Source organism: Strix uralensis, chromosome 8, assembly GCF_047716275.1.
Source record: "Strix uralensis isolate ZFMK-TIS-50842 chromosome 8, bStrUra1, whole genome shotgun sequence".
In the NCBI taxonomy this organism is placed as follows: domain Eukaryota; kingdom Metazoa; phylum Chordata; class Aves; order Strigiformes; family Strigidae; genus Strix; species Strix uralensis.
Genome location: NC_133979.1, coordinates 25,684,274 through 25,700,528, shown reverse-complemented (window position 1 = coordinate 25,700,528; position 16,255 = coordinate 25,684,274). Strand labels below are relative to the sequence as shown.

General features: G+C 36.8%; 1 protein-coding gene across 3 annotated transcripts in view; it reads right to left on the bottom strand.

Annotated features, from left to right (window-relative positions):
- Positions 1-16,255, bottom strand: part of DENND1B (DENN domain containing 1B) — a 170,507-nt gene that overhangs the window by 62,870 nt on the left and 91,382 nt on the right. For all 3 annotated transcript variants that reach the window (XM_074876747.1, XM_074876748.1, XM_074876749.1), the window contains 2 exons: positions 14,560-14,670; positions 668-768 (listed from right to left, as the gene is read on the bottom strand). In XM_074876747.1, coding sequence (XP_074732848.1) covers positions 668-768; positions 14,560-14,670 — 212 coding nt within the window. The remainder of the gene's footprint in view (positions 1-667; positions 769-14,559; positions 14,671-16,255) is intronic.

Below are 16,255 nucleotides of genomic sequence, written 5' to 3'. Positions count from 1 at the left end.
ACAGGCATGTGGAAACATCATCCCTTGAAGGATCAGAAGTGACTCAAGAAGTGATTCTTTTTTGTTCAACTTAAAAATTTGCCAAAACCACAAAGTCGGTCATGTGAACACAAACACATCAGGAGAGGCAGAATTCTTACAATGAAAACTTTGGAAGTACCAAAAGAAGATTTTAAGCTCTTTCAGGAAGGTGTTGTATAGGATCCTGAGCCTGTCTGAGTCTAAAACACAAGAATTAAATCACTGTATAGACCTAAGTGAAACACTGATGCCTACTAACGTTTGATTTTGGAAAAACTGATGAGTTTTTTTCCTGAACACTTCTATCAGCATCATTTATCTCGAGTTAAAATAAATGGCAAATAAAAAAAAAGTAACACAGTCATATTTAAATTATTGAATGCATTCTCTAACAATAAAGCAGGAACAGTTATTATAAACATGATTCTAAATGCTGCACTGATAGTAATGAGCACTGTAATGCAAGGTACCAATTCAAACACCATGTAAAGGCATGCTGAAATTTCTCTATTCAAGTCATCAAGTGCTTTCATAAACTGGACCCTGTCTATTAAGTCACATAAGTAGCTAGTGTTTTCATCAGTCACTCAGAATTACAAGACAGGTAAGAATCTCAGAAATGGGGATAACAGGTTAGCTGTCTTACCAGCAGTAGTCCAGAAGATGTGGAGGAAGCACTGGGATGTAAATGTGTTGCCAATACATTGGATATAACAATGCAGCTGACGCATGAACACAAGCAGTTAACTAAAAATAAAAATACACAGAATTGGCAACAAAAAATATGAATAAAAAGAAAATAAAAAATCTTAAATTAGCTTTTAGACATGCAAGAATCTTAACTTCCCCAAATCACCTATTATAGAACTTTTTAAATTGCTTTTAATTGCTTAAACGCATCTAACTGTGATATACGTATACAACATTTACAAGTAGTCAGGCTAACAAGTCAATTAAAAGTTAGCCCCGCTCAGCTATTTCCTTGAAAAAAGGAAAATAAACATGCACTACTTGATGTTTATCATGGTCAAACGCAGGTAGTGCCATGAACACAGAACTCTGAGTGGGAAAGACTCAGGGGAGGTTTTTGGTCCACATTTCTGCTATTTGAAACAACTAGAATTGGTCTGAACCTGCATGAAGCTGCAGAAGAGCACTAAACTCAGGGGCACAATCAACTCCTGTTTCTGTCACTACCTTGATTTCCAAACTACCTTTAAAAAAAATCTGAAGTCAATACTCCTCGTGATAGCAAAGCAACTTTATTACAATTTTCCAAAACTCCCTTCACAAAGCAGAGACCAGGAAGTGTGGCACTAGCATCACCAGAAAATGAAGGACTCCTTGACCAAGAAAAGAGGTGTTACAATCTGCTTACCATTCAAAATGGCCATCCCTGTTTTTTTAAAACAAATAAGCAAACAAACAAAAAAACCACCACAAAAAAACCTCACCCACCCTCCACCCAAAAAATAACCTATGGAATTGATTAGAAATGTGGTTGAGTTCACCACTCAAGTGAGCAAAATAATCAGCAATACATAAAGAATTCAAATTTGATCTATCAAATACCACTTTGCTGTCAGGGAGTCACTCAAATTTATTCATTTTATTATGCAGCCACAGAGTTACAACAGAATGAGAAAACATCAAGACTGTGTTCAAAATAACGTATCCTATATCCAGCACATTAAAACTCTACAAACCTCATTAAAAAAAAGAAAAAAAATTAAAAAGGAATGCTCCATGTAGAAGACACCAAGCTTATGGAAAAAGACAAGACTGTTTTAATGTTTTATATCACAACAAAATTACTATCTGAAGTTAACTTGATAATAGCACTGTTTATTAGACATGTATTTTTACAGCAACAAAACGAAGAGCTAAAAATAAGATGTAAATCCTGTCCATACAGCAAGTGCTAAAACATTATGGATTTTACAGGAAAAAAAGCCCTCTTTGTGGAGCAGATCAGCAGTTAAAGCTTTCACACCCTGGCTGTCTTGGATATTTAGACTTGTAAATACAAATTATGCTGCAATTTTGTACACGTATTTTTACACTAAAAATGAAAAAAAAGTAATTATAAGACCATTGCAGCAGAAATCACAGACAATTACAATTTGTGCAGCATAGTTTGCTCAGCACTCAGATTAATATAACACGATTAAATATGGAAAAGAAGAGGGTCTGAAAGCTCCTGAGGGATATCATTAGGGCAAATTGCCAAAGAATGAAACATGAGCCAGTCAGGAGAGTCTGGAAGCTGTAGTAGTACCAAGGGACTTGAATGTTCGACAGTTGGAGCTTCAGTAATGTGTGAACTGCAGGTTAAGGTATCAGGAGACTCTGTTCACTGACACACAGAATGTCACTATTGACCAGCGAACTGCCCAAGCCTGACAGCTACACTACAGAAAGCCAAGTATATCATAATTCCGTATTTAAACTCTTCGTTTCAGATTAACATCTCATTTCTTAGCTTTACATCAAACCACCGCAATTACTCTCATTTTAGACTTATAATAATGGCTATTTTAATAATTATTGTGTTGTTACTAAGAATGAATTGATTTGGGGGAGAAATAAATGAGTATCTTATCCCTCTTCTACACAATGGGATTTATGAGTTTTACTTCCATATTATGTCTCTCTGTACAGAGTTTAACTAACACTACTGATAGCGCAGTCAAGCTCAGTATCATGTTTCTTGCTCTTTTACTCAAAATGGATATGGAATTACTAATTAGTATGTCCACATACTATTGTACATAGTATATAAATTTCAAACTGCAACTACCTATATAAAAATTAGCATTTCATATATTTCAACCACAGACTGAAATAAAGCTGAGCATACAGTTATACAGGATAACCCCCCATGTATACAGTCACCTCCTCCTCCTCTTAATAGGCATTCTTAAATTATGAATTAAGATGACTATACTATTTGCATGAAGAAACATTTTCTCATCTTATGCCTATGTCTATGTTATATTTTAGTTCCCGCTTTAACAGAGGAAGTGGAGAACAGCTTAAAAACATTTGAAGTTTATTAACTCTCTTGTTTTATAATCTATATTTTGGTGTGGCACTCAGACTGGCATCTATTTAACACTTTTAATTTAAAAAACCTACTAAATTTTAGCATTTCTAGCAGAAAAGGTGAAGATTTGATTACTCACAAATCAGGGTTTTGCTGTACTGTTCCTTGATTTTCTATTTAGTAACATTTTTAAACATTTCCATCTATGCTGCTGCAGTAGGTTTCCAAACGTTTTAGTATGGTATGAATATGTTTTATAGTTTCTTGATGCATACAGCCTGTAATACAAGCAGCTATGGGATTCTGCTGCTCTTCAAACTGTGTGACATTTCAATACTGTGCCAACTCTGCCTTTAAGCAAATACTGATAATTATGGATTTCATATTAAAAATTGCACACTTTATGGCAAAGTCTCTTTTTGCCTTTTTTACTGTTTCAATGGTGACTGCATTTCTCAAATGCATAAGCTATTGAAATAACTTACCTCTTTAACTGACATATTCACTCTTCTAAATCGAATGGGGACTACTGCATATCTTGCAATAATGTGCATGTCTTAAGTAACCAGACAGTTCAAAAAATCTGAAAAGCATGTGGGGACCAGGTATAGCCCAACTGCTCACATCAGAACTCAGAGGTCTATAAAGGCGACACTGGATTTGGGGGGTGTCTGGTAGCATCTGTGCTTGGGAGTGGAGCCAGCCAGAGCCCCAGCAGGCACCCTGCCGAACACTGAAGGAGGAGACAGTAAAGCAGAGAGTGCAGCATAAGCTCCTAGGTGCAGAAATGAGCATCTGTTGATTGACCAAGTGGTGAGATGTTTGGCAGAAAACAATTCCTTACACTATTTAGGAAAAAATTGTATGGAGCCTGTCCAAAAGGAATTATCAAGATCCATCTTTAAAAAAAAAAAAAAAAAATTGGGAGAGAAAGGTCATAGATCAGAAAAATCTCTTTTTCAGAACAGGTAGTCGTTATCCTAAACTATCTTGAAGTCGTCTTCAAGGCTCTGCACAGCCTCACCTATTTTGCCAGCAACAACTGGAGATTACATCAACTGTGAACTGCGAGCCCCTTTACAGACAAACTTGTATATATAAGGTGAAAGCACATCTGTCCAATAAAATCCACTATATAATTATGCATACACACACATCTATCATTGCTCATCTCTGCAGTTTGCTAAAAAATCCTAAATTATAGCAGAACAGTTACTGCAAATCTGATAGTTTATTACATGTTTGGAAGCAACAATTGATGTTGAGACATCCTCCTATAGTCTACTGCACTGGAAAAGACCTACCAGAGTTGTGTTTCTATCCATAACAAAATGGGCAGACAGTTTTTAAGTAAAGTTTTTGTCTGTTGAAACCCATTTGTCCATACAAAGAACTTTTAATATTTCTGCTTCCAACAATTTTGATTTTTTTAGACTGTTTTTCTCCATTTCAAAGAATGTCTTCTAGTTTAAGCAACTTTTATTTCAAAAATAAATCTAATTATGGTTTTAAAATTGGTTTAAATAATGTGGTTTTAAATTACATAAACATGAGTCAATTGACTTGAACTAGCTAAAAAACAACTTTTAACAAAAAATTTCAATGTTCACCCCCCCAATAAATAGACAAATTTAATTTGAAATCCCTAGCATTTGCATTAGACATGAGAAGAAGTTTCCTGTCCCAGTCTATCAGTAATGAATTTACTAACATTACTGAGTACAACTGAAAGTTTCAGTCTGTTTCTGATCTCTTCTGGTAAGACACTGCAGTCAGCATCACCATATAAGCTTTCATCACCCTGCAAGGAAATAACGTGGTGTTTTCTCCAGAGTTTTGTAGTGATTCTGGTACAATAATTTTATCTTTGTCTCCTGAAAAAAAAAAAAAAATTTGCTGGAACTATGTGCCTGGTGATAATACAGTCTCTCTAAATAGTGGGAGACCACATCATAAAGTTCATTAGCAAAATTCATTACTGGGTGATAGTAAATTAATTACTACCAAATCCCTGCAGGACTGAAATAATGCACAAATTCTAGAGAATGGCGAGTTACTTTCCACCTTATGGCAATAAGCAGCCACTTGGGAAGACTGTTGTTCAAAATCTATGCACTGCTGAACAGGAACAGTCAGGAAAAGTTTTAGTTCAAGACGATCAAAGCAGGTTTACCTGCTCCTGGGAACCTGGAGTGCAGCTTCTCCCTACCCCTCACGTGGATGCAGTAATTCTGGTGTGTGTATCTGCTACCCCAATGCTCACTTCCGTCAATGAACTTTTCTACTTTGGATTTCAAAGGAACTGGCCCCTTTCTCCTTCCCTTTTTTTTTTTTCCTAATTTTAGTTTTTGCTAAAATGCTGTGACACGTCTAGAGTCATACTACTTCAGCTGAAAGATTTTCTGCAGACTCACATATTAAGCTTATTTGTACCTATTATTTGCATAATTTCAGAGTAACATGAAAATAATTATTCTGTATCCTGCACAAAACTTACCTTACTTTCTACATATATAAATTATTTTATTCAGAGACTTTTCTACAACCAAAGGTAAAAAGAGAGGCAGAGCATAGGTGGCAAGATTTGCACACACCGCAATGCACAAACTAGAAAGACAGAAACTGATTAGCAGAATCTTGTCAGAAAGCCAAAAACAGCAACAGAAGTTAGATAAAACGTTAAAGTAAAATTAACCTGTGATACCGTACAACCCTTCAAAATCTACTATAAGCAACTACTGTGATAAAACTATTTCCTGAAAACCCTTAAACACTGCCAATCTCTGTCAACACCATGTCCAGAAATGGGTACTGGTGTGCTCTCTCCCTCCTTCCTCACAGTCCCATTGGGCCAATGAACTGCTTCCCTCCCACTGCCTTGACCACACATATGTTGAAAGATGCCAAAGATTCTGTTTAGTTATCTCATCTACTTATTAATACCTATAGCAATAAATTTTAGGGGATGGGTCACTGTTTTACCACAATTCCAGTAGCTACCATCAACCTGGACCAACTCTTACTGCTGTTGCCCCAATACTTTCAGTTCATGAGAATTACTGAGAAACCGCTGCTTCCTGAAAGGGCAACAGTTGTACAGGTGAAATGAAGAGTCTCCTCTACGTTATTACAACTCCTAAGACTACCAGCTTTGTTAGAGGGGCATCCATACCTAAATCTTGTTTGATTGGGAATGAGATCAGGCCCCAAACCCATAGCAGATACTTAACTGTTTCTAAGACCTTTCTTCCCATCCATTTCTTGAATGGGTGGGGGAAGACTGCAGGGGAGTAAAAGTGGGAAGGGAACCTTGCTTTCACCAGTTTACAACAGAGCATAAACCCTTTCCCAGCTCTGAAAAATAAACAGTCCAAATAAACCATAACCAGTCCATTCTGCTAGCATTGGTGAGAAGTCAGAAGTCACTGATGAAAAAAAATTTAGCAACAAAAGAGAACAGAATATACTGTCCAAGCCACAATATCCAAAGCCAATTCTTATGCATTTCTTTAATTTAGCTCCTGGCTAATTGTTTCCCATCTGCCATCCCCATAATCTTTAAGAAGAAAAAGAGAGAGGCCCTTAAATGAGCCATAATGCATTTTCCTCCTGTTGGCAAGATGAGACCCCAAGCTCTCCTCCCTCACAGAAGGGAGAGAGAGGAAGAGAGGGGAAGGGAAATGTATCTCCTGTCCACAGATAAAAATTTTAACTTTTTGCATTGTGAAAATTAAATGTGAAAAAGAAAACACCTATATAAAAAACTTATTGTCTCCTGGGTTGCAGTTGATTTTTTTCTTTGAGTATTCACTTCCTTTTATCATTATTTCTGGGGGAAGGAAAGGGAAGAGAAGAGTGTTACTCATTAATTTGACAGCACTTCATATACAATCAATTTCATTCTTTTCTTGCAATTCTTGATTCACAAAGCAGCATTATGGCATCATTCTTGTGCATTAGTTTGGAAGAGAAAAGAAAAGACTGCAGACACGGTTTGTTCCTTGCCTATGGCTCCAGGAGTGACATGCTTCCCGATAATGGAAGCTGAGCAGAAAATAAAATTGAAGTGGTAGTAGACAGGTGAGTGCTCAACAAGGAATACCACTGGCATACTGTGCCTATACTAAGGACCTATGAGCACTTTTATAATCAGAGGCATCTATATAACAAAGTAAGTGTGGGTGGCATATAAAAAGCCACGTAACTTGATACAGTTACTCAATTTCTTCATCCCACAAATGTTTTTAGTATTTTTCGCAGGTAGAAAATGAAACTTCTGCAAGTTAGTCGTCAGCTTTTATCCCTAACACATTACAGATTAGGTTAACTAACAGGTCTCTTCTGATATTAGTTTATCCTATAATAAATTAATTATGCTACTTTTTATCAACTGTTCAATAATTTCAATTTCCTCATATTTCTTCATTTCATCTCTATACATTCTTGATAATTTGTTTATTCTTGTTTTGACATTTTTTTTCCTAGCTTCTTTATCTCTTCCTCTCTCACAAAAAACACAGAACACCACAAACGTTTTGTCCCTTTTCTTGACCATCTCCTGACTCCCCCTTTCCTCCGTCCTTTATTTTATGACCTGTCTGCATGGAGGAAGAGCTACCCTTCCATAAAAGAAGGGAGTTCTGCAAATGTTTCTCACTTCTGAAAGTAGAGTTTCCAGGAAAATAATTTTTATTAACATTTCCTCCCCCAGAGTAACTCCATGGTATGTTGTTCTGCCATACGCTAATTAAGAAGCAGCAGGGAACAGCTTCCTTGTGAATAGCTGACAGACAACTTATTTACTGCAAGCAAGAGTAGAGATAACCACTGACTATGTTATAGTTCATCTTGTCACTGGTGAATTTTGGAACGAAAGACTGATAAAGCAGCAGTGACTGTGAAAAAGGGGAAATCTTGCCATAATGGCACACCAGAACAGAGAGCTGGTGTTACACTCACACACCCAAGATGTGAATACCACTTGTATTCACATCTTACACTTCACACGACCATCAATGACTTCCGTGGTGCTTTTTTTAGGGGGTGAGGCAGTTCTCGTCAACAGAATACAGCCTCTTTCACTTTCAGTTCTCATACAGCCCAACCACAAAGGATTCAGTACTCAAAGGCTTCTCTTAGATTGCATATGCCCACAGCAGTGCCTGCACTGGCTCTACACAGCATTTTGTTCTGGCAGTTTCTACTGAATTTACATTTATATGAATTGGAAAAAGAAACAACTTTTGCCCCAGATTATCTTAATCTTGGATTTGTTCTTTTTCCTGAAAGTGCTAATAAGTGAAAAATTTAATTTTGGAATTAATTTGTAGATCTGTCTTCCTGTCTACATGTCCTTTTACAGTGTATTTTTTTGTTTTTTTTCTTTGTTTGGGATTTTTTTTTAAATAAAACCCAGTGATACAGTTCTTCATGCTTTATATGGATGGAAGGTAATAGCAATCTGAAACTTTATTGCTTTTTTCCCCTGTCTCATTAAAAGAAAGAATTTTAATTGTTTGCTGACTACACACTTCAGTTTCTTTTCACAAATTATTTCACAATTATTTCTCCTAATATTATGCTGTGGTAATGGCACTTCAAGACTGGGGAGAGCTTTCCAGTTCTGGCACTATATCCTGACCACATTTTGATTCTATATTGACATCCCTCAACTTCTTTGCTAGAAGCACCCTCCCTAGGGGTGTCCCAATGGGACCTTAACTACACCCACAACACAAACCTCTGCCCAGTTTATGTTAGACTACTTACACCTGAAGTATATATTAAACACCACTCCTTATCTACTCCCAGATCTAATGGTCTAATTGACCTAATATTCCAAAATTAATTCTAATTATGCTTCTGGGAACTCAGTGAGTATCAGCAGAATATCTGTTCTGCCTTGCAAGTTAATCATAAATTCCCATCCATTTCTTGTTTTCCAAGAACTAAATTTAGCCCTTGCACATTTCCACCCACTATGTACTACGTCACAGGAATTTGAGATATGAATTAAATTTTAAATTGATAATTTTTTTAATTATTGGAACAGTATTATTTACAACGGATCTGCCATACACTTCATAAATAAATTTTTAGATAAAATTGTGACTGTACTGCAGTTCACAATTAAAATGAATTAGATGTTATAGTTTGTTTAATTGGAAATGGGAGCATCATCCTATCATAAGGCAATGTGAGGACATCACTAAACTGAATGACAACTCCCAATGCCACTATTTTCTCCAACACGGAAGGTCTGTATGGAGCCAATTGTTCCACTGTCTTGGATCCTTAGTTTGCACCAGAGAAGTAGTTCCATAAATAGCCAGCTTTGAACTCAGAAACATAAAAATACAGAAGAGGAGCTTTCTGTCTTTCCAGGCTCCACGCTAACGTACATTGTGCTCCAAAATCACATGCCAGTGATCTGGCCTAGTCACAAAGCACTGCTTGGCAGTTTTTTTAACCATATCCATGAATTTCCAACATGTAAACCACAGGAGAGATTTAAGTGAAGGGAGAGAAACAGACAACCACACAGTTGTTTTCTGATTCAGTCGACGATATTACTGCCTTGGGACATATGGATTTTGGAATAAACTCAAGAATTTCAGATTTAGAGTTGTATGCAGGAGGAGCAAAGTGATTCACAAAGACAATGTGTTTAGAGTAAGCATTATGCTTTCTCTAGCGGCTGGTATTACATTCTCCAAGGAGCCTCCATATCTTCCCAGTGCCTGAGCGACCGTGGGTAGTGTGACCATACCTGAACAAGACTAACGAGGCAAGGAACATGAAGCCACCACTCAGAACAACTCACTATGGCAACTGAGGCAACTGCAGAAAGCTCTCTTTGCATATAAGCAACAGTAAAAGTGACTCCACAAGTGTATGTTTGTGTGTAAATTTATATTCAGTGCTCCTTCACCAGAGAAAATAAAAATAAAATCTGTACCTTTTATTGACATATACATTTGTTTTATACACCAAAGAAACCTACAGCCAGCGCAAAGCAGAACTTTGTAACCACCATGCTCTCAGACACATCAGACTTGTATTACCTGAAACAAATACTGGTCAAAATGGAGATAACGTTTAGACATTTGATTTAAACTGTAGCATCCTTTCCACCTGCCAGTGTAGGCCGCAGAAGATACACTCTAGTTAGCATATTACTGACAGGATGATGAGAAAGCTCCTGTCAGACACTGGCCAGCCGGGTGTTTGAGACAAAACGCACAGCCCCAGCTGACTAGTTAGGGAAAGACTGGTGAGGTACAATTACAGAGGCATATGACAAGCTTTCATGCTTGAGCGACTTGAGAACCGATGACATGGCTTTAAACAGCAATCCTTCCTACCTCCGGTCACAAAACAGCAATAAGTCAACTGATGCACTGTTGTAAAATCATGATTTATTCCTTTGCTTTGAATACATGAGAGTGTGGTATGATGTTCTGGTAGACTACCACAGCAGGTGCACTTGGGGCCAAAACATCTAGGGCCTGCCTCCAGCATGCATAAAATCAATGCTGTAGTTCAGCCTTCCTGAAAAAGCCATCCTCAGCACTTTAATAATTTATAGAAAGATTGAATTAAAAAATTATTTGTACTGAAACTCATACAGCTCCATGCAACTAATAAGAATACGTGCAGATGCAGTGACATGTGAGAAAAGGGTGCTGTGCAAGAACATACAGCGTGACATTTAGGAAAGGTCTTCCTTTTACAGCTAAAGTGAAACAACTAACAACCACCTCTGAACAGATCAATTCCTTTGTTTCATTCATCCTTTCATTTAATCCAAAGCCATATAATTTGTTTCTCTTTCATAGTTTACTGTTCAAAAGCCAGAAATGGTAATTTTTGCCATAAACAGATCTTACAGAGCATAATCCTCAGGCTAGCTGAATCCATCTCTCTCTAACACTAAGCCTGAAGCAAGCTGTGAGGTTGGTGATAATCACATTATTAAAGTGGTTGGAAAGTCAAGCTAATAAAAGAATCAACAGTTAAGGCAAATAATGACCCAGAAACTACGACAGTAAAGAGTGCTGGGAAGTTTCCACTTATATCCTGGTAGTAATTGGTAGGGCAAGTAGACAAAGATCTCCCCCAAAGGAATTTTTAAAGGGGGTAAAACCACAGAAAATCAGTTTAAAGAAAGCTGCAAAGAATACATAACAATTGCAAAAATCAGAAGATGCATATAAAACAAAGCCTGCTTGGCTGTAATAAAATTTAAGCTGACAATTGAAACACGCCCTCAGGATAAAATGGTACTTACCTTTTTCTTTTTTTAAATTTAAAAAAACTCTACTCAACAGCTTAAAATAGGTAACATTCTTTTCTCTTTTTCTTTTTTCCTCCATATAAACCTTTTTAAATACAGCATCATTTTTTTCCCTTTTCCTTTACTTGAGTATAATGAAAGCATGAAATTTTTAAGGGCAGAAATGCTAGACAAAGAATTCCTGTACATAAGTAAGTGTAGTTTTCCATTCCTGGCCCCCCACGAGAAGGGCGAGGAGAAAGTTGAGCAAGGCCTTGAATTATGTCTTTTGTTATCAGTCACTGCCCTGAGATAGTGAACCGAAACAGAGCTGATAACTCGAAGGTGACATCACAACCCAGTCTTCATGAACTGACATAAACACTTGATATTCAGTTAACCCCAAAGATAAGGCACAACTCCCTTAACAGAAAGTTGTACTTGATAGCACTATTTTTGAACAAATAATCTTTTCAAGTATCAAGCTGTTATTTAGGAATATTAAAACATGACCTTTGCAACACAAAGTACCAGTCTGCTGTGTTTTGTACACAATAGTAAAACAACACAAAGCCAGCAAATGCTAAGGTCCAAATACACTCCATTTGCTTATTGGTATTATATTAAGCAATCCAACATTTTAAAGAAGATCTTAAACCAAAAACATATTTAATCATTCTTGGCAATTCTTACAGAAGATACTGAGAAGCGTTTAATTTACTTTTTAAATTATATTGCTCTGTAAAGAAGCAAGCCTTGCATCAGTCCTGTTCTGTTTATGAATGAAATTTGCAGGTAGCAGTTCTCACTGAAGTTCCTGATAAGCCAGTTGTATTTTCATTTTATCAGAACTCACTAGTGCAAGTGAAAATTAACCCAGTCCTATATCAAAAGTGGATTCAACATGATGTGACAGTAATTTCATTTAGCTATGACTTAAGTAATGCTAGTAAACTGAAAAAATAACCAGAAAAAAGTGAAATTGATGTGCTATCTCTTTTTGGACTCGACCTGCAACCTACTGTTTACATTCACAGCTTGGGGACATTCTTCAGGACATCCAAATGCCACTATAAATGTCTGCTATTGCTACCTATACTTGTCCAGGAGTGATACAAATTATTTTCAAGTGAGGACACTGTCAAGAAGACTATTACTTCATTAAAAGGTTTGTAATAAACAGCTGAATTCTGAACAAAGTTAAAGTTTCTCAAAACCAGCATGTTATAGCTGTTGTTCCGTAATGACTTCCAGAGAGCTTGGAATCTGAACATAGAAATAAGGTGGTCTAGATCAGCACAGTTTGATTCTGGTATCTCCTCTTCTCTTGTCATATAGCAACAGAGATCAGCTGACACGTTCAGCCTAACAAAAACAAGTCTTAAGAGGATCCAAATGTAGGCTGAGAGTACGATTCTAAATTGTGTTAAGCAGATGGACATGTGCCCACCTGCAGAATGAATCTTCCACATGCACAGAGCTGCCATCATGATTCCTATCTCCTCTCTACTAGAGCAGTAGAAGAGGTTTGACTGAGGCATCACTGGAGCTGAGGTTTTTTTATGGTGCTTTTTTTTTTTTTTTTTTTTTTTTTAAATATATATACAGCAAGCTGGGTCCCACACTGGCAAACTGAAAAATAAAACAAAATTTTAATTCCACAGTTTTGCTATGTCATGGGAACTTCTACTAAGCCAGGTTCTTTGAAAGGGCTTTCCCTTCAAAGTCTCTTCACCCATTTGTGTGGTCTTATTCCTGTATTGTAACGCCCTATTCTTTCCCTAGCCGTTTGAGGTGGGGAAGGGAAGTATGATAGAATACGGAAATTTCCTAAGATGAAGTAAAATCTTTGGTGGTTAAAAAATATATCATAGACTAGTAATTTGAAGGTTGCTTATATTCATTCACTATTTATTTTTCTCAGTTTCCATTGTTCGTGTGGCCTCTGCTTATATATTGCCACTGGTAAAGTGCTGTCTTTGTGCATTGTCCTAGCTGCAACCGTGACTGCAGATTCAGGGACCCAACACTGTGGTGTTTAAAAAAAAATAAGGCATTTATATAATTGCTACTATCACCTAGAATTGTAAAACCTGTCAGCCTTTTACGCCAATTCTGAATCTTCTCTATCTTCAATTTACTTTTGACTCAAAAGAATCTGAAGGGGTTTTATCCACTATATATAATCCAAAACTTCTCGCTCCTTACATGCACACATATGTATTGGAAATTGGTACCTGCAAGTCTTTGAAATACTAATTTTTAGTACCACATCCAACCCTGTACCTATGTGTTGAAAATAACTGTTCATTTATTTGGCAGTGCAATTAGTTTTCAGGAACATAAAACTGATTTTCCACCATAGAAAGCATATTAAACTGTTAAATTTTTATTAAAATGTTTTATGCAGTACTGTTGAAAAAAAATAAAGGTATTTTCAGTGACTCTGCTTAACAGGCTAAAGATTCTGCATAACAAATACATGATGAAAGTTGGTTATAAAGTGACAGTCTTGTACTAATGCAGGATACTATATACTAATATAGGATGTTTTTAAAACTCGTCAGATTCTGTGAAGAGCAAAACAAAACAACATCTGAATGTTTAAGGTATACTTTCAAAATGAAACACAACATTCTTTTATTAAGCAGTCTACGCAGGCATAAGGGGAAAAAAATACATTTTAATGTGGGCAGTAGCCTAAAACCTTTAATAAAAAAAATGCTATTTTGACTTGTACATTATTATCAGTCTGAAGAGCTGCTCCAAATCAGAGCTATTACAGTACGTACTCCCAAACCACTCTAACAAAGATGAATCTACCTATTACCAGGTTAGGATAGCAGCTATTATTATGGACCCTTGATTTCTTTCAAGTAGCTCCAATGGAATAAGCCACAAGTGAATAATAAAGATCTTATAATAGCCCTTAAGAATTCTTTTTAGGTTAGAAGGCACAAAAATGAACTCAGGAGAGTTAAAGAACTCTCATCTCCTGATAAGAAAAATAATTAACCTGACTTAATGTATCTGAGTAGGTCTTATATAAATCAGACTTTTGTACTTCAAGAGCCAGACTAAAACCATATATCAGAAAACTATGTAGATATTGTCTTATAAGTACACATGGAACATATCTAAAACCACAAAGGTCTGCAGGTCATTTTGTGAAATGTTCAATATATTCTACTTAAAAGGAGATGTGTGAAGTACTTACAGTGCTTAGTTTGCTAGAGGTAATAATGATTCGTCTCTCATGCAACATACTGGCATAAAGTTGCAGCATGTTGTTCACATCCACAGCAACAAAATATTCAGTGAGGTTTCTCTGTTTAAATAAATAAGATGTTAACAATATAGCAACAGTATTAGCTAAGTGGAACATTTTATATATTACTTACAAATATTTTTGTCCAATTAGTAGGTGGAAAAAAAAACAACTCAAAACTATGAAAGAAATCCCTCTGCATTAAAATTTGTATGCTTTAAGAATAATTGATTGGACTTAAAGCCAATAAGAAACTAACTTTGGTGTGAGTTACTAATATTTTGCTCATTTGATTATGCTTGTGAATTTAGATTTGCCCCTTATTTTTCAAATTTGAAAAAAATACGAAATTTTGTATTATATCAATAGCACCATATGCTATTAAAAGTAACCATTACTTCCAACCTAGAAACAGATCTTCCATCACTGCAACAATTGTTCTGTCATAGCTACAGTAATAAAACTGTGCTATTTTGCCAGGCTCTCCCAAAGTCAACATATTTTATTCTACTTCAAGTACAGTAAAACAGCTTTTTGAAAAACACCAAGCTTTTGCTTGAGCTGTATGTGCCAGGACATCAAAAGTCCAGCAGCACTGGTAGAACGTACTGGGTCCTTCCTGCAGCCACCCTTTTCGCCCCTAATAAGAACCCCACTGTGGGGTTTAATGAAAAGCAAAGTCACCAGCACCTCTTATTTATAGTTCATACAACACAAAAGTGGGGGAAAAAAAGAAAAAGGGGGGTGGAGGGGTGGGAGCAGGCAGAATCTCTCGGAACAGTATTCTGCATGGCATAGATTCTGAACAGTATTTCTGCACGGCATAGTGCCAGAGACATACAAGTCCTAAATAAGCTAAAACAGCTACCAGCAAAAATGCCTAGGAAAACAGCAAATTTTTGTAAATGTTAGAGAATATGTATGAAAATATACTAATACACCCCACAATATACAAAACATTTAATTTCACACATTCATTATCGTATCTGCAACCAGAACTCTTACTCATCTCTTCTCAGGAACAACATATGACTGAACATTAACGTAGGAGGTCTATCAACTATATGCCCCAACCCAAGGATAGAAATCTGAACAGTGGGACTGTTAGTCTATACTGGATGTGGCCAACACATGGCAGCATCTGGAAAACCCCTGAAAAAACAGCAAAGGTGAGACAAGCAGTAAAGGTTTCAGAGGGGGTGACCCCCCTGACTGCCAGCACCCCTGCCGTGGGGGCTGGGACATGGCGGCTGGCTGCGGCCTCTCCGGCTCACGGCCCTCCCGCAGTCAGGGAGCATGGCGTGGGGCAGAGCCACTGCTCACCAGCTGCTGGCTTATCTCCTGACAGACTCTACTCTGTGAAAAGCTAACTTTAGTTAAAGCCTGGATGATGATCAGAAGGTTGACCTCCTTTTTTCATATATTGCAATATTAAATAAAAAAAGATACTGAAAAGACAAACAAAGATCCAATGGACGATCCAGTTTCATGTAAATTCAGAAATGCATTATTAATTCAGAGACACAGAGTATAGAGTTATTCTTGGTCCATGCTGCATAAAATTTTGGAAGAGAGAAAAACAAGAGCTTTAAGGCTACAAACACTCCATTTAGAAAGAAATTCTGGCCTTTCAAGTGCTACTTTT